Here is a 19388-nt window from a genome sequence, read left to right on the forward strand (position 1 = left end):
GGCGCTGGGCTGACCTGACCTGCCCTCCCCCCAACGCAGCACATGCGAGAGGCCGCGGAACGGCGGCAGCAGCTGCAGTTGGAGCATGAACAAGCCCTGGCCGTCCTCAGCGCCAAGCAGCAGGAAATCGACCTCCTGCAGAAGGTGAGCCGGGCTGAGGCTGGCGGCTGGGAGGACGCGGGCGGCGGAGGGGGCCTGGGTGCGGGTGGCTGGCTGCTCTCCTGAGCCCTTGCTCGCAGGCTAGGGAGCGCCTGCCTCTCCTTCCTGGCGCGGAACGAGTCCCTGTGCTCTCTAGTTTCTCCTAGGTTGACTTGCGATTATGTTCTAAACTGCAAAAAAATCAAAGGAAAAGCTCTAACAGTCGATGCTGGCGAAATTGTAGGGAAAATGGCACGCCTGTGGATTATGGAAAAGGGTATGAAGTGCTTCAGCTCTGGGGGCAAGCAACCTGACAGCGTCAATGAAAGCTAAAAACACAGGTCTATTTTGACCCTGCAACCTTCCATTCTGGGGATATGCCGAATATGCCCTGTAAGAGACACAGGAACCCGTTCACAATGATGGTTTGGTTTGGTCTGCAGTCCTGCAGTGTGGGCACAGGTAACGGGGTTAAATCGAATGCTCACCCCAGGGTGTGGTTGTGTGAATCGCGGGGCATCCATGCCACAGAGCAGCGCGACAGCCTTGGGAGGAATCATTTTGGTTTGCAGCTGCTCTCTTGGGGAGGTTTACATCACAGTCTGCTAAGTGAGCAAATCAAATTTCAGAGAAATATGTGCAGCGTGATCTCTTGAACGAAGGACAAGAGGGAGAGAGAGAGAGAGAGGGAGAGAAAGAGAGAGACGGGGAGAGAGAGAGAGAGAGACGGGGAGAGAGAGAGAGAGACGGGGAGAGAGAGAGAGAGAGACGGGGAGAGAGAGAGAGAGACGGGGAGAGAGAGAGACGGGGAGAGAGAGAGAGAGAGACGGGGAGAGAGAGAGAGAGACGGGGAGAGAGAGAGAGAGACGGGGAGAGAGAGAGAGGGACGAGGAGAGAGAGAGAGAGACGGGGAGAGAAAGAGAGAGACGGGGAGAGAGAGAGAGACAGGGAGAGAAAGAGAGAGACAGGGAGAGAGAGAGAGACAGGGAGAGGAAGAGAGAGACAGGTAACACAGAAAGAAGAAAGAAAAGGAGAGAAATAAGGAGAGAGAAGAGGGGAGGAAGACGAAAGAACAGAAACCAGAGGGAGGGAGGCGGGGAGGGGATTGGGGCACTGAGCGGTTCAGAATGTGTATCCCCATGTCACTTGTGATGGTTTGGGGACCAGGAAAGTTCCTTCCTGCCCCATCCTTAGTCACAGGCCTCGGTCCTCTTGGCCCTCTCCAAATGCGTCTGAGGATTCCTCTTTCAGAGCCATGGGTCTTGGGTCCCTGTGTCTATCTCTCACTGCGTTTCTTTCCCAAAGCCCGGTGCCCCCCACCCGTGGGAGGGCAGCCGGCCTTTCCAGCCAGGGCACAGTGTGACCGTTGGCACAGGTGCTGGTCCCAGACGCCACCCGGCGCCAGATGGGATGCGCAGCAGACACCTCTTCCTCCAGTCGGTGGGTCCTTCCATCCCCCGACAGTCCCTCCAGGTCTTTGATCTCAAATAAAGGACACGATGGCTTACCCTGCCTGGGTGGTGACCCCTATCTGTCAGAGTGGTTTTTCTGCTCCCGAGTTTATTAGCGGAGCGTGTGGCATCGGGCAGGTAACTTCTGATGCTGTTTCTGTTATCATTTATGGAGACCTCGCGCTAAGGATAGATTTCATCGGGCCGGTGCGATGGACACAGTTGCAGTCCTTGTGACCTGTCATAGTGAGTTGGCTGGCCCGCTGAGCAGCAGTGTTTCATTAGATGCTATCCAGAAAGGATATTGCTGGGAGATGCAGACAGTGATGTTACTCTTATCTTCTCCTGCCATGTGTGAGGGACCTTTCGGTGCCTGGAGATACCTGCCTGGTATGCGCGCTCCTTCACTGCCTCCCCAGAAGCCATGCCCCCAGGCTGGGAATTTCTAGGACAGACAATACTCCGACAGAAATACAAGTATTGTCCAGCAAGGGAGACAGGTCGAATTTTCTCAGCAGAGCATCATTTTCCACGAGCTTGGAGTTTTATTTACGAAGCACTTGATGCCGGGGACAGTGCACTAGAGCCAGGTCCGTCATTCAGCTCCCAGTGTCCCCTGAGCACCGTCCAGCTTCTTGTGCTTCATTTTCCCCCTGTGTTCATCCTTGTCTCTATTTTGGACACACGGATGCTTCATCAGTGGGGGAGCACAGGAAGAAAAACTAATGAAGGATGAATGTGTCAACTTCGTAATTTCTTAGAGCTCTGATTTTCTTTTTAAAAAAAGTGTTAGAAGAGAAAGGTTGAGACTTGAATGGAGCAAAGACCGATGAGTTCTCTCCAGCGTTTGCGCGTCCGTTTGATTTACAGCACGGATGGCCCTCGTGTTGCACCTGCTGCCCTGATCCCTCCTTCCTTCCCTCCTTCCTTCCTTCCTTCTTTCCTTCCTTCCCTCTTTCCTTCCTTCCTTCCTTCCTTCCTTCCTTCCTTCCTTCTTTCCTTCCTTCCTTCCTTCCTTCCTTCAGGGTAGGACAAGACCTCTGCCTTACAGAGTGAGAGTAAGTGAACAAGTACATGAAGAATTCAATAAGTTCAGATCAAGAAAATGCATGAAGGAAAACCCATGAATGAGAGAATGAATGAAGTGAGAGACTGATGAGGGCAACGGCTTTAGATGGGGTGAAGTTGGAATGTGTGGCTGACACCCGTTATGCAAGTGCTCACGTCGTATGGAAGGACAGTCTAGCCCTTGTCCCCCCACCTCAGTAAAAGTCACCAGAGCTCTCTGAGTTCCAATTTGATTCTCATGAGACCACAGTGTGAGATATCTCCAAGGGGCCGCCTATTCTCTCTGACTACAACTCCCATTATTTCTTTTTTTTTTGAATTGAAGTATAGTTGGTTTACATCGTTGTGTTAATTTCTGTTGCACAGCAAAGTGATTCAGTTACACACACGCACATTCTTTTTCTTAATATTCTTTCCCACTATGGTTTATCATAGGATACTGGATATAGTTCTCTGTGCTCTACAGTAGGACCTTGTTGTTCACCCACGCCATAGATGAGCCTGCCTCTGCTAATCCCAGCCTCCCACTCCATCCCTCCCCAACGCCCTCCCCGTTGGCAACCGCCAGTCTGTTCTGTAGGTCTGTGAGTCCATTTCTGTTGTGCAGATACGTTCATCTGTGTCGTATTTTAGATTCCACGTGTAAGTGATGTCCTACGGTGTTTGTCTTTCTCTGTCTGACTTGCTTCACTTAGTATGATCACCTCTAGTTGCATCCGTGCTGTTGAAAATCCCCATATTTCTTGAACCCACTCCCATGGGCCCCACCTTCATCTCCCCAGTGCCGTGGCTCTTGTTCAGTCACCCGGGACGTCCTGCTCAGTGGTTAGTGCCCTGCCCTCATCCTCTTTGATCCAGAGGCACAGTTTGAGGGGGTCCACCTCCCCACCCCCCAGGCTTCCAGGGCCCCACCCTCTTCCAGCTTTCCTCCTTCCCCACAGACGCCCTCTGAACATCCCCAAGAATCAGTCCACAACCACGTCTCTTCTTGACCTACACTCGCTAGGTCCCCGTGGGTTTGAATGCCACCTGTGTGCCAGCCGCCAGATTCGGTTCTCCAAGTCACATTCTGCCTCTGAACCCCACTTCTTTTGTCCAGCTAGACATCCAGCTTGGACGATCTCAAGCGTCATGTCCCCAGTTGAATTCTGTTCCATCCTCCGCAACGCGTGCTCCGCACACGACCTGTCAGGCTCTGCAAAGGGCAGCATTTCCTTTTTGTACCGCTTTTCCTTTTCCCTGGAGTGAATTGCCTCCTTCTGTGTGTTTGCTCAGTCCTCTGTGTACCCATCACTCCCCTGTTCCTAAACCTTCCGCCAGAGCTGTAGAATTCCTCTCGACATGTCCTGCTCCAGGGGACGTTTTAATTCCATTTCCCCTGAGACGTCCTGCCTGGAGCCCGGCCTCTTCCTCCTGTGCAGGCTGGTGGCTCCGGAGGCCAAATGCAAGCTGGGCCTGGAAATGCCCTTCGCCGTCACCTTGGGAATTCCCTTCACGCCTTTCTGTACGTTGTTGGATCCGCTGCTTCCTGGATCCCATAATATATTTTTTTCTTGATATACAGGATGTGTCTAAGGAAGCTGTTTTCCCACGAAATGTAGGTGGATTTTTTGACATTTTACACTCCTTGGAGATCCCTTTGTGGTTTCAGCCTCACCTCTGGACCTGGCCACCCTAAGGAAGGTCTGGGCATTCAGCCAGCTGGAAGGTCAGGCGCCCGGAACCTTCCCCAGGGAGCCTCTCCCCCCGGAGGCTCAGCTCATCCCTCCGCTCAATACGGTGGTTGGCAGAAGCAGGTGAAGGAATGTGCAACTGGAAACACTTGTTCGGTTAAAGAATGAACGAATGATCAAACTGCCCGCGGCTATTCTAATGGGAATCAGGGTAAGATAGGGCCATCAGCCACCCCTTATCTCTGGTAGCTGGTGGAGGCATAGCTTAAAAATTCAAAGTCCAAGCAGAGCGAGTCCCATCTACGAGGACTTCTCCACGGGACGCCTGCTCGTGGAGATCGGGGTGCCAGGGGCTGAGGCAAGCATCCTCACTTCCATTCATTCAGAAAGAGCGCCTGAGCATCCTGTGTCAGCCACATAGGGGCTAAGGCACAGCCATGAGCGTGCGCGAGGCTGCGCACGTAGGCTGTGCACCATGGCGATAATACTAAAAGCTACGCCGTGAACATCTGCTCTAAGTGCAGCACGCTCTGGGCCCAGTACCTGGAATGCACGTGTCACCATCTTGAAGTCCCCGCCTGCCTCTGTCTCCTCCTGTCCTGTGTCACTCTCCACCCAGAATGCCTGGTCCCCAGATAACGGCAGAGCTGGCTTACTGCTGTCACTGAGGTCTCCACCTGGCCTCCCGCCAGCGCTGCTGCTCTCTGCCGCCTCAGCCCGTGTAGTGATGCCACTTGCTCTCTGATGTACCTATTTGCCTATTGCCTGCGCTCGCAGAACATTGCCTGCCACAGAGCAGGTACTCGACAAGTGATGCTTGGGAACTGAATGAATGGATGAATGAATGGATGAATTACTGTGGGAATGAATGAATGAATGAATGGAGATGCTCGGCAACTTTGAATGAATGAATGGATGAATTACTGGGGGAACGAATGAGTGAATAAATGGAGATGCTTGGGAACTTTGAATGAATGGATGAATTACTGGGGGAATGAATGAATGAATAAATGAAGATGCTTGGGAACTTTGAATGAATGGATGAATTACTGGGGGAATGAATGAATGAATAAATGAAGATGCTTGGGAACTTTGAATGAATGAATGAATGAATGAATGGATGGATGAATTACTGGGGGAATGAATGAGTGAATAAATGGAGATGCTTGGGAACTTTGGATGAATGAATGGATGAACGAATGGGAGACCTAGTAAGATTCCATCCACTGATGTAGTTCATGGTCATATGAAATTACCAGGATAACTGACGGTTAAGTTCTAGGCAATCCTCTATGAATGTCTGTTGAATGCATGAGTGGCGGCAGCGGTCAGCCGTCACCCGGAACCTGTGGGATGCGGGTCCCCTTACATGCAGGACCTGGAGGCCTGACTCCGACCCCGATGTCTCTAGGGAAACGGCGACCGGAGTCCAGCTGCTTTAGCTGCTTTGGACTTCCAGTTGCTCGTGCGGGTTGCATCTTTGTCTTATTACAATTAGCAGCTATAATAATCCAGATGTATGAGCAAAGGAGTTTTTCCACATTTAAAAGTCGTCTGCAGATGTGATCAATGTGACTGTCCTTTCAGATTCCTCCCATGTGGGAAATGAAGGCTCCAGGTTTAAGGCCATTACTGACACGTGGGTTGCTAAAAGAAGCCAAACTCCCCCCACATCCCGTAAGAGCGCTTTGCCTCCATGGCAAGTGCTCCCCTTGGATGTGTTGGATTTAGTCGTTGTACGTGGATGGTGGGAGGGGGGATCGCAGGCTGACCCTCCGAGTTCATTCAGTTCTTGTTTTCTCCTATGACACATGCCTGGAATATTGGTTCATGGCTTCCTCAGCTCTATGGAACTCAAGGACCTGAGTTGAGGGTCTGTATAGCCCTCAGTCTGGAGTCCATGAATCGTGTTCACTTTTCTGTGGAGCTGAGATTAACAGCACCCACAAATGACCGTCCCCCTGCTCATACCAACCAGCATGCACACTCCCAACCCCATCACCAAGGTGCTTGGGTCCTTATTATTCTGAGTATTACGTGTCCAGTCTGTCTGAGCCGCATGTCCAGAGCTTTGGCAGCGGGAAAGCTACATCCCCTCTACACAGCTATGCCTCCCCTGAAACAAATGTGCTCGCTGCGGTGTCAACCCACCCCCTGGACATTTGGTCCCCTGGATGACGGGCCCCTTCTTCTGACAGCAGGACTGCGGGCCTCCCTAGGAGTCATGGTCCCTCTCAAATTCACCGTGTTCCGTAGGAAACCGTGTCTGCGTGAAGATCTCAGCTTCCCCCGTGCGCTGGCAGTGGCCCCCGAAGTGAGCCTTGCTTAGGCTGTTGCTTAGATCCTGCAAGGATTCAGTGCTGCCAGTTTTAACTGTTAATTTTAACCATCTATTCTGATGCCCAAATGGCCAGCTTGCAAGTAGCCTACGAAAACGAACTCCTGACTCTCACTTGAAGCCAGAAACGAAGTTGTCACTGCCAGCTTGGCTCTGTCTCAACAGCCTGCGATGGCGTTTTTAGTTGTTTTTCATTCTGCCATTTGAAACCTATCTTTGACTCAAGTGGCTCAATGATGGTGTTATTTATATAATCCTTGTACGTTCTCTGGTTGTTTGTCTTTTTTTCCTATTTCGTGATTTATTGTCCCTCTTGTTGTTTTTGCTTTGAAAGGAATAATTTTGAGCCTTTGGAGACGGAGCTGAATTCAAGAATGGTCTAGTTAATTTGCTGCGTTCTGTTCACTTCCCCAGCTCTTAACAGCCTCATTGGAAATATGTGAGAATGAAATGCATATGAATGAACTCTATGGAAATCTCAGGCTACTTTTCGCTTTTAGTCTGTGCTGGAGAAGCCAAGCCCTTCCCTCTTTCCGACTCACGGAAGTTTTCAAGTGAGAAGCAGAAGCTGTTAAGATAGCGCTCACTGGCTTATTTATGGTGTGACCTCTTCTCCTCATTATTCTCCAGGCACCTGGAGAAAAGTATACCTCCAGAAATGAGAATTCTAACTGTGAATCTCAGTTTGAGACACGGACTCTCCCTTAGTGCTCAGTGTTTAGAGGCAGCTACCCTACAGCGCCAGGAGAACATCTCTAAACGTTTGTGAGACCTGGGAGACCAGTCTGATGGGAGGCATCAAGGCGGTGATGTGGGGACAGGCCTTCCTCCTCCGTCTTATGACACCCGCACCCTCTCACTAAATTTTGGTGTCTCCAACTTTAAAACGGGGGGTGCCGTGCCTTCAGCCATTGACGGTTGTGCTCCTTAGGACTCCTGGTTTCAAGTGACAAAAAACACAAGAAGAGAATTTCGGTTGTACACGCAACTGAAAATCTAGCTTCAGGTGCGGTTGGGTCCAGGGCCCAGATCAAGCTGGCTTCAGGCATGGTTGAACCCAGCACCTCCCGAATCCCTTCAGACCTCCGTGGCTCTCCTGCCTCTGCTCTCCCTTGGCTTCATTTCTGGTCTCCACGTCAAGGCCCCTGGCTGCTCCAAGGTTGCCCCTCATGGTGGCAAGGTGGCTGCAGCTGCTCCAGACTCTCCTCCACTCGGCCTCAAGTTCCAAAGGCGAGGGGCCTCCCTTCCTCCCAGCGTTCCCAGGCAAAGTCTCTTTGTTGTAACTGGATCATGCACTCACCCCCTAACCCATCACTGTGAGTCTAGAACCTTGCTCATGTACTCAGTGCATCCCCAGCAAAGTCAGGACCTCTTCCCAGGACATAGTTCCAGGCAGGCAAACACAACAGATATTTACTGTCATCACAGTATTAGAACTTCAGGGTCCGTGAGGACAGGAAATAATAATGTTGCATCTCAGGTTTGTGTGAACTTACCGTGTGGCCTGGGCAGCAGCCGTCCTGAGAAATTTCTTTGGTGAAACTTGTACAATTTCTTATTCTGTGGAGCTGATGGCTTTGTGTCAGATAATTTGAAGAAGGCAGCCCCCCTGCTACAGCTGAGAGCCTGGGCGCTCAGGACCACCCGGGCAGCTCCTTCTCAGGACCTGGTGGGATTTCAGCAGACCTTCGTTTATCTAGGGGTCAAGTTCGCATGATTGTGTTTTATTTCTCAAGCAGTTAAGGACATTTGAGAAAATTATGGTGCTCCCTGAGGCTTTGGGAAGAATTAGCCTGCCGTCTGGGTTCAGCCTCCGACCGTGTGTGTGGCCCCTTCTCAAGAATAGAACCCGGCTCCTCCCCTCCTGCACCAGCTGCATCCCACCTGCCTCCCTGTTCTCTGCCACATCAGGGGCGCTTTCCAGTTTTTACAAAGAGCATCAAACCCGAATCCATTCCTCTTGCCCAAAGGGAGAGACAAATGAGAACTGCTTTAGACCCTTAGAATTTAGGGGTTTATTAGAGGAATAAAAAGCAATGGCCCACACTCCCGGATAATTTAGACATTAATCTTTAATTCTCTTTTTCTCCCTTTAAACGTTCACTCTTCTGTTTTTTTATCATCAAAAAAGGCTCAGGTTGAAGCTAAGAAAGAACACGAAGGCGCAGTGCAGCTGCTAGAGGTAAGCGAACCGGCCGTGACGGCTTTCTTCCTGGGGGTGGGCGAGGTCAGGGGATATTGCGTTAATGCCTCATGGAAGCAATAGCTAACCTTTCTGAGTGCCCGCTGGGTGCCGGTTACTCAAGCAGCCTGTATGATAGGCGCCATCGTGGGTCCCATTTTACACGTGAGGAAGTGAGGCACAGAGAAGTTAAGCAATTTTCCTGTGGCCACACAGCCAGCATCAGAACTGTGGGTCTCAGAGGTGGTCTGCTCTCCTCTGCTGGCTCCTCCTGGATGGAAAGCAAGGAGGGTGAGCCCGCTCACTTGGGGGGCATGATTTCCTCGAGGAGAAAGGTCGGGGGATGGGCCATTCCTATGGGTGACAGATGAATGGGGGAGTTGTAAGTGACAGCACTAAGCCCAAGGAAGCACTTGGCATCTGAGGGGGGCGTTGGCAGGAATCACAGCAGTGAACACGATCAAGGTGCTGCCACGGGCACCGTCCCCATGAGCACAGCGGGAGCGACCCTCCCCAGCTGCCCAGAGGCCTTTCTCACTGGCCCTGATGGTGGGGGCTTGGCCGGAAGTGGGGGGCATGTCTGGACCACTCTTCTGTCCCTGGCTGATGGCCTGCTGCCAGCATCCTCGGGAGCAGGGGGAACTCCTGGGATCACCCCGGGGCCTTTGCCGTCTGCGTTCCTCATGCATATGATAAATGGACGTAAGGAGTGTCCCTGCCGAAGACAGAGGTCACCCAGTTCCTGACTCCTCACTACAGACACGGCAGCGGGCTGTGTCTGCACAGCTGGGGTGGCCCCACGAGGCCTCCTCTCCTAGTTCCGTCCCATCAGGAAAGGCCAAAAGGGCCTTTCCGCCGGGCTGCCACCGCCGCACATGGGAAGCACCTGTCCTCTTAAAGATGACCTTGTCTCTCGTCCCCAGGGGACCAGCGGCCACTTAAAACAGAATATATTCATCTCTTGCGCTGCCTTTTAAAATCTATTCCTCCCCAAGGAAAAGGTTTCATCATTACAGTCATAGGTATTAAAATTGATTTTTTGAAAGCGTCCATTAGCTAATGAATATCTGGAGAGCTGAGAGTAATAAATTGCAGAGTGGGAAATACATAACCCAGGAGACTGGGAACAGGCCTCCAAAGGGCCGTACATCTCCCTGAAAAATCACTTCATTCCCCCGCCAGCATCACTCACCGCACTTTGATTTACATAGTCTCCTGGCTGGAAGTGCAGTTTCTCTTTTCCCATCACCCCAAGCCCATAGATCTGATCGTCCGTGTTGTTTTTATCCGCCTTCTGAGCTGCCGCTCTGTGACAGCCCCGCAGAGGTCATGTCCCCCGGCGCTGGCGGCCGTGCGTGCCCCGGCACGTGGGGATGGGCGTAACGTGCTTCGGTTGGAAAAACGGAAAAGGCAGTGCAGATGCACTGAGAATCTGTGTCTTCTTTTATTCACAACATCTTCCTGTCGCTGTGTCTCGCTTTGCTTTTCACCCAGAACACGCTGGAGAGCATGCAGGTATTTTAGGGAATGATGTCTGCCCCTCCCCCTCCCCGTGTGCTTGGTTTGCTTCCCCGTTCGTGGACCAGCCGCGCACCCCTGGGCCCGCTCCATCCGCCCCTTCTTCCGAAAATGGGCAGCTTTCTGATGCGGTCGGTCGTGGGTGCCTGGGGCTCCCTGGGGCCAGGGCAGCCGAGGAGCTGCCCCTGGGGGCTCCACCCCAGGGAGATGCTTTATTCTGGGCATTGAGGCCCAGGGCTCTGTCCTCTGAAGTGATGAGCGGGGCCAGCAAAGCCGGCTTCCATTCTCAGGCTGGAAGAACGTTCTGTGAATTCAGATGACCTCGGGGAGGAGAATTGTCGGGATGATTCTACCCTTGGGTCAGCCACGTGCTTTCGAGCCCGGCCAAGAGCCCAGAATTTGGTGGGTCCGTCATCGGAATTCAAGCCTTGCACCTGAGCGGTCCCATTCCCATTCTGTGTCGAGTGAGGGCAGTGACCCTCCCAGCAGCTGGGGACCCTTGCTTGTTCTCACAGGCGTCCGCCTGGGGAAGAAGAGAAATGAGCTGTCCCTCCAAACAGGGTTTTGAGCCTTTTCCAAAACTCTGAGTTTGGCCGTGAATTTGTAGAACCAACGACTTTTCTCACTCTTGGGTGGTTTCCAAAGCGGGGTTCTGGGACCCGCAGTATCGGCATCACTGGGGAGCTTGTCAGACCCACTGAGTCAGAAACCCGGAGTGGGGGACCGAAATCTGAGTTTTAACCAGCCCTCCGGGTACTTCGAGAAGCGTTGTTTGGAGAGTGCCGGGCTGGTTACAGGAAGAACTATATCTGAAGGGGTAAGCCCCCTGGGAATCTTGGCCAATCCTGGTTCAGCACCTTAGTAACCAGAATTGTTGACCAAGAATAACCCGAGTGCGACCCCGCCCGCCGATCCTCCGAGCATCCCTAGGGGGCAGTGTAGTCTTCGTTTGGAAGTTCTCGTTCTCTGTGCCTCCTACTTGGCAGGCTGGTGACTTCCTTTAGTCAGATATTCTACCGAGCAGAACAGCCCATCTCCTTGCGCAGCTAGAGAGAATGCAGTGACGGAGAAGGGCTGCCCCGGAAGACGTGTTAGGTGAACCCCTCAAAACACCTACACGCGCACATCCGGTTCTGTGGACGTTTCTCAGTGCTGTTTGCTGATGAACGATTGGCCAGGATGTTTGGAGATGGGGGGGTGGGGTGTCTTTATTCCTGGTCAGGACACCCAAGGACCGATCCGGGCTGGCTTGGGGGCTGAGCAAAGACAGGGGTCAGGAGTCAACTGAAAATAGAACAGAGCTTTTCAGAATCCGGAATCAGAATCCAGGTTTGCTGTTTGCAGACCTAACAGCCTAAGAGCAGGTACTAGCTACATAGCTTCCTTGGCACTTTATGAGGGAGTGAGTTTAAGACAAAGAAGCAAAAGAAAATAGTTATAACAGCAGCAACGGTGCCAACAGCAATGTTTATTGAACCCTTCTCTGAACCGGGCACTGTTCTAAGGGTGCACCTGCGGGTTACCTAGGAGATAACGGACGTATTGTCCCTCTCAGTCTCCATGACAACCAGGGGAACCGAGGCAGGAGAAATGACTTCCGCAAAGCCTCGGAGCTAGTCAGGAGCAGAATCAGGAGCGAAAGCCCCAGGAGTTTGGCGTCAGAATCCAAACCCTCCACCACTGCACGGCAGCATCTTCTGATCTCGGAATCCTGACCTCCCTGCGAGGTGGGGTCAGGTCTCCTGCCAGCAAACCCGTACCAAAAGGTGGATCAGCTCCCGCAGCAGCCAGGCTTGGAAACGCTGGCCGAGCAGCCCAGCTGCCCTTCCCCAGCAGCAGCAGAGACAGGAACGCACGCCACGCGGCCACAAGTGACAAGAGTGATGGAATTTCATCCTTTTAATACCACCCAGGGAGGTTGATATCAACCTCCTCATTTCGCTGATCAAAAACCAAGGCACAGAGACGCTGAGCCACCTGCCGAGGACACACAGCTTCTAAGAGCAGAGCCTAGGCCCTGAGGGTCCACGGGTAACACCATCGCAAGTCACTGAGAAAAGAGTGTGCAGAGAAGAGATGGCCCGTGACTGTGGGGCCCGTGAACCCTAAATCCTGTTGGGTAGGAGGCAGCGAGTTCTGGGGTCCGTTGCCAGGGGACTTTCGCCCATGGTGAGCTGCTTCCCGCCAGTGTGTCAGTGCTGAGTGCTTCGCATGTGCATCTCGCATTCTTTGTGGCTGATTCTCCAGGGCTCCTTCCTAGGTATTTATGGCCTCACTCCCAGCACGTGTTGCCGTCCTCCTGGACCAAGGCATCCACCTGCGGGCGATGCCAGGACGAGCCTGAACAGGCTCCATTCATCCCTGAGTCTCATTCGAAAGGAGACAGGGCTCATCTGGAGGCAAGGGTCCAGCATCTGAGTTGCACGGTGACTCTCCTGGTCCCCAGGCTCCTTTTGCTTTCATGGGTCCCTTCTTCCATAAAAACAGAAAAATTATATTTTACATCTGCTTAGGTGCAAAGACGAATATAATCCAGGTTGGATTCATTATTGTTATATTCAGTTTTCCTCTGAGTTTAAAGGAAATTAAAATGAAACCATTTCTGTGGGTCCCTAAACAAGGCCTCAGGTACCCTCTGCTGCCTGGCTTGTGTTAAGATGCTCAGTGACCGTCTGGCAAGGGAGCGTGCTTGTGAGTAAATGAATATGTTTGGTCCCATCAAACAGATGAACTTGGTCTCTGGTGCATGTGTTCGGTAGGCCAGGGTGTGCTGCAGTAACAAACACCGAAGTCTCACACTCAGCGCACAAAGGTTCATTTCTTGCCAGTGCAGATACAGGAACACTCCACGAAGCTCCACTCCACATGGTGACTCAGGGATCCAGGCTCCCTGCATCTTGAGGCTGTGTCATCCGGAGCGTACGGCTTCCTGGTCACCACGGCAGGGAGACCTCTTCCATGTCTCAGCTACAGAAGGCGCGGGTGTCACCTCTGCTTACAGGCCGCTGGCCAGAGCTAGTGACCCAGCCCCGCCTCACTGCAGGGGAGGCTGGGAAGTGCAGTCTCCCTGGGTGGGGGCCTGGTGGCATGGCTCTGCCACGTCTGAATTCTCGAATCTTCACAGAGCAATGCAGCTTTGATGCTAAAGTGGACAGACAGAATATTAGCTAAGTCGAGAATCTGAGACGTGCACAGATAGAGAAGTTTGTACTTAATGCTCTGCCTTTAAATCTCTTAAGAATTCTCTGTCCTCCGGGAATTGTGGGGATGGGGTCTCTGCCTCCCTAGGGTAGACTTGGCTACCCTGCGCCCATGAGTCTTAGCTGGAGGACGAGGTTGTTAGGGACAAAGGAACTGGGGCAGGTGTCTGGGGGTTCAGCCACCCAGGACTACCTCTGCCCCAGCTTTATCTCCCTAACGCTCCCCTTCCAACCGCCGTTGGGAGGACAGAAGCTACAGCCGACGGGAAGCCCCAGGGCTGAGTCTCATCCGTGAAGGGCGTTTATCTGCGCACAGGGCGCCTCTGCGACTAGTGCTCGTCTACACAGAAACAGAAGACGCAAACGACCCAGACCCACCAGCAGCAGAACTCACTGTGCTTTGGTTGGACAGTTCGATAAAGGCATTAATCGTGTGAACCAAAGCAAACGTTTACGACACTTGTGTTTTAATAGTGCTGACTCCACACACATTAAAGGATGCGAAACATTAAGTAAAAAGTCACCTTCACCCAAGTCTCCCCTTGGTTATTACTTTGTTACATTTTAGTATCAAGATGGCATTGTCCTGTAAAGATTCAGAGCAATTATTTGTCAAAATCCTGGAATTCAGAGCCGGTTCAGATGAACTGATGGGGTTTTTCTGTGTACATTACAGTTGCAGGCAAGAGCTGGGCGCGGGTGTGGGTATTAACCTGGCAGTGAAGGCTAATTCTTAACTGGGAATCACCGTGAAAGAGTATGGAGAGACTCTCCGTGTCTCCCGCTGATGATAAAAAGTGGGGAGATTCTAATCTACCTGCATGGGCTGAAATGCACCATCACCTTTGCTGAAAGCAGAAGTTCGGCCGTCTGAGAGGCAAGGGTGATTGGCTCACTAGTTAGCCATCCCTCTGGCGCTGTCCTTTGCCCGCAGAGGACAAAAGATCTTAGTTTCTGCTCATGGGGCCCCTACCATGCCCGCCAGAGTCTGGACTTACAATTTTCCAGAGTTCTGGAAGAAAGTTTCTCTCCCATTTTATAGATGAAGAAACTGAGGCCCAGTGAGCTTATGTGACTTTCGTCCACGCCCTCTGAGTGAGTGAGAGAGTGGGGGCGGGGGTCTGGGATCTAGACACAGCCCAGAGCCTGGAGTCAGAGAGGATTGGGTGTGTCCTGCCACTTACTGGGTGTGTGACCTTGGTCTTTAGTCCATCTGGCCTGGTCTTCCTCAGCCACGCAACGGGCTCACACCAACTTACCCCAGGGAGTCTCTCTGTCCATCAGCACTCGTGCGTAGAGAGCCCCTGGCAGGCCCTGGCACACAGTAGGTACTCACTAAGCAATATATAGCACCACAAATCTTGTTTACCCCTAAAGACACCGCACAGAACAACTTACTCCAAATCCCTCCTGCACTGCCTAGGACGCCCCTGGCTTGGCTGTGCTAGCGTGAGTGTTCACAGCATCCCTGGACCCTCAAAATTGTCCTGGCTTGGACACTAATTACAGGGCACAGTACTTATCTGCTCCCCTTTATGAAGCCTGGAAGTCAGATGAAACATACAGGGCTTCCCTGGTGGCGCAGTGGTTGAGAGTCCATCTGCCGATGCAGGGGACACGGGTTCGTGCCCCGGTCCGGGAGGATCCCACGTGCCGCGGAGCAGCTGGGCCCGTGAGCCATGGCCGCTGAGCCTGCGCGTCCGGAGCCTGTGCTCCGCAACGGGAGAGGCCACAGCAGTGAGAGGCCCGCGCACCACAAAACAAAAAAGCAGATGAAACATACAGAGTGGAGGACCTTGGGAATGCTGGCAGGTGCATCTTTGAACGTGTTTTCTTCGTCTTTATAAATGCCCGCAGCCACATCTGCAAGTCTCTGCTGTTGATTCCAGTCGGGGTTTACTTGCCGGGTGACGGTGCCGTCTGTCCCCGCTGCGGTCAGAATGCAGCCGCCCTCCGCTCTCGATGCTCAGGTGGCGGGTCAGGGTGAGGAGAAGCGGGGCCGGGACAAACCGGGATGGCGACACTCAAGCAGACTGGTTAATTCAAGCGGGCGTGGTTCTGCCCCACCGGTGTCGCCACCCAGCCAGGAGCTGATGGTGCCCTGAATCCTGAAATCAATCCTGGCACCCCAGTAAGCCGGCCGGACCCAGCAGTGGGCTTGCTGTTTGCTTTCTGCATCACTTGGAAGCAGTTCCTTCTGGTAGCAGCTTGGGGACCATCGGAGGCACTTAGCCCCAGCGGCCGGGCTCAGCATCAGAGACCCAGCCGCCGCCAGCTGCAGCCAGGCCCGGAGAGGGTGTCCGTGGAGGCTCTGGAAGGGACACCTGCTTCCTTCCTGGAAGGGGGCAACAGCAGGGAAGCTTGGTGAACTTTCCAGAGGGAGCGCTCACCTGTGGGATGTTCTTCCGGTTTAACGGGTCCCTACGCCTCATCTCCTAGTTGTTCAGACCGTTTCCCCCCTGAAATTAGTGAGAAGAGGCATCTGGAAGCTGCCTGACTTTGGGGAATCGTCCTCCTGCTGTCTTGAAGCCGTGTCCTCGGATACCCAGAGGAGAAACAAAGCAAGGAATTGATAAGAGAGGGGCAAAGAATTAGGTGTGATCACGCAGGACTCTTAGAATCTTTGGGTAGAAATGCCAGGTGGGAGAGGCTTAGCCCTGCACCTTCGCTCCCGGGTCACAATGGAAGCAAGTCTCAAGCCCAGTTGTCGCACGTGTGCAGACGTGTATTACGAAACGCTTGTTGACGAGAAGGCACATCCCTCTTCCCTGCCCCTTAGGAGCTTCCTCCACCAGCCCCCTGGTCCCCAAGATCCTGGGGGTTTGCCTCGCTCCTCCTCTCATGGGCATCTCCCACCACCTCCGGGGATGTTCAATTTAAAGATGGTTTGACGTCAGCTCCGATCCACCTGCTTCCAGGACCCTCCCCTCATCACTCACGTCAGAGCCGGCCCCCTTTCTACAGGCACGTCCTGTGCCAGCTGCCGGGGAGAACCGCCTGCCACAGTCCCCATCAGTGAAGGGGACCCTGAACAAAGAAACGTTCCCTGGAAGGAGGCGCTCCAAGAGCTGGGGTCCTGGCGGGCCGACAGTGGTGCCCAGGAGATGGAGTTCACCGTAGCACCTAAAACGTGCAGCGGTTCAGCACCCCTGCGTGAGCCCCGACCTTTCTCTCTGCTTTGGTCTGAGTCCCACAGGGCCTGCTGGGAGCACACAGCCTGCCCTCCTTCCTCTCTGTGCCGCCCGCGCCTGGCCCCAGTAAATCAAGAGCTCCCGCCAGGGGCCTGTTTCCAGGCGCCTCGGATGCCCGACCTCCACGTGGGCTCCTGAGACCTCGGCCGCTCTAACGCTCAAGGCTCCTGATCTGATGTTCCCACAACGCCAGCTTTTCATGTACCGCCTTTGAGATTTTCTCCATGATTATTTAGTATTTTCTTTAAATCCATTCACTTTCTAGAACTCTCTATTTTGAAATAATTTTGAGACTCCCGAGAAGTTACGAAAGCATAGATGGTCGCTGTGTACCTTCACCCACCTCCCCAAGGACAGCGTCGTAGGTGACCAGAGTACATTGTTGAAACCAAGAAGCTGACGCAGGCACAGTTATCAGTAACCAAACCACAGAGACTCACTCTTTGCCCTTCCTTTGGCGCTTAGTTCTGTGGAATCTGATGGTACATATAGATTCATGAACCGCAACCGGGAATACAGATGGCTCCACCCCCAAAGACACGCCCTCATCTTAATTCCTAGTACTCGGACCTTCCCCCCAACCCCAGACCCTGACAACCATTGATCAGCTCTCCACTGCTTTAGTCTCGTCATTTCACGAATGTTACATCAATGAAAAATCTATCTGCTTTTTGGGTTGGTTCACTTTTCACACACCGCGTGACATGAAGGACCTGATTACCAGTTGTCTTTTTCTTGTGCACATTACAATGAGGATGTGGCCATCTAAGTGGCATTTGTGTTCTTCCACGTTCACCTGACACCCTCCCACACACGCCACCAGGGCACCTGGCGGCACACCTGGATGAACGGGTGAGCTCAGGGCTCTTCTGATGCCCTTCCTGCCTGAGGCTGGGTTGTTGGCGACTGTTCCCTGCCTGAGGACCTGTCGCTCAGCCCTGGAGCAAACATTTCGTCTTCAGGGCTGAGCAGGGAGAGCCAGAACCCTCGGCCTTGAGGCATCTGATGCCGCCATCCTGGGGTCACCGCTGCTCCTGGGCGGGTGCCGCGTCTCCCCGATGGGGGGTGCCCGGGCGGGAGGCGGATCTCGCCACGTCCCCACCTGTGCCCAGGGGCGCCCGGCGTCACTTCTGTGCCTTCCTCGGTGGTGACAGCAATCGTAGCCAAGCTCATTCAGCCTTTTAAGAGAAGAATCCTGCTGATTTTGTTAAATGCATCGAAGAAATTAATTATTGGTTTGGGATTTGTTAGATCTATTTTTAGAATTCCATGATCTCAGACATAAACAGCACTTCATTCTGGCCTAAGGAGCTGAAAAGCTTAACACCAGTGGAGGAGGGACAGGGAAGAGGGGGGGACGGGAAGAGGAAGAGAGCATCGGTCTACCACTGTCCTGCATCCCTGCGTGCACACCGCCATGAGACCAAACATCTCTCAAGCCCCGACTTGGTACCAAGCTCTAGTCCGAGTGCTGGGGACACAGCGGTAGAGAAGCAGACAAAAATTCCTGCCCTCGTGGAGTTGACATTTTAGTGGAGGAAGCCAGACGGTGCCCACGGTTAATAATACAGCAGATGGGATTTTCCACTTATCACAGACTGAGGAAGGGAGACAAGGCAGGACCTCCATGCAGATGAAAGAAGCTGCTGCCTCTAGGAACGTGATGCCTGCAAGTCAGGGGGTCCCCTCTTCTCTGCTTCAGCAAACAGTTACAGAGCACCTGCCACGTGCCAGTGCTATGCAGCGCGTCGTGGGTGTCTCAGGGAACCAGAAAGCACAAACTTGGCGCATAAATGATCTAGTCACGGAGGCAGACGAGAAGTAATCAGGGAGCTACTGGAATGTGCCAGGAAGGGAGCTTGCAGGGGAGGGGGCAGAGCGGACCCTCCCTGTGCCCCTCCTCCGGTGGCCCAGGGCAGGGAGTTCTGACAGCAGGAGAAAGGGCGCCAGGGGAGGAGGTGTAGGGAGTGTGCACCATGGTTCCCCAGGGAGAGGAGAGTGGCTGGGTCACGCCTGCCCAGCTGAGAACCCAGAGCAGGCAGAGATGAGGGTTAATGGGGGGAGCTGCCCAGGGCACCCTTCCCTGCCGCGTGTGCCCAGGGGACGCTCCCAGCTCCCTGGGGGTTAATGGGGGGAGCTACCCAGGGCACCCTTCCCTGCCGCGTGTGCCCAGGGGACGCTTCCAGCTCCCTGGTGCTCCCGAGATGTCTCCGATGTCTGCAAATGGCAGCGATGTTGCTAAGCCAGTCCAGCAAACAGCACTTCCCTTTAATGCCAAAGCGGGGTGCTTTGGGGTTCTGCAGCTTACAAGAAAACTGCATCCAGGGGTTAGCAACTGAGCTGTCCGCAAAGCTGGGCTGTGTCACCGCCTCACGCTCCAAATTTCAAGCAGCTACAGTGAGGCGTGCCAACCGCAAAGTGCCTGGGCTGTACACAGAGCCCGGAACAACCCGCAGTTGGCTGCTGGGATCTGAGTGTTTGCAAGGTTTCTCGGCTCCTGTGCTTTCCCACGTTCGCCCTGAGAGGAAACCTGGCCGACGGCCAGGGTGCACAGGAAGCTTAGTTTGTTCAGACACCGTTCTCGCGTGGAGGAAAGAGGCAGCCCTCCTGCGCGCGCACACACACACAC

At 53.4% G+C, this 19388-nt stretch overlaps 1 protein-coding gene across 1 annotated transcript in view; it reads left to right on the top strand.

Annotated features, from left to right (window-relative positions):
- The window catches only part of RIMBP2 (RIMS binding protein 2), a 203268-nt gene that overhangs the window by 128431 nt on the left and 55449 nt on the right, over positions 1-19388 (top strand). The window contains exons 4-6 of the mRNA XM_082668289.1: positions 40-144; positions 8800-8850; positions 10345-10365. Of these exons, the coding sequence (XP_082524415.1) occupies positions 43-144; positions 8800-8850; positions 10345-10365 (174 nt within the window). The 5' untranslated portion in view covers positions 40-42. The remainder of the gene's footprint in view (positions 1-39; positions 145-8799; positions 8851-10344; positions 10366-19388) is intronic.

Source organism: Grampus griseus, assembly GCF_964374135.1.
Source record: "Grampus griseus genome assembly, chromosome: 12".
NCBI classification, from domain to species: Eukaryota; Metazoa; Chordata; class Mammalia; order Artiodactyla; family Delphinidae; genus Grampus; species Grampus griseus.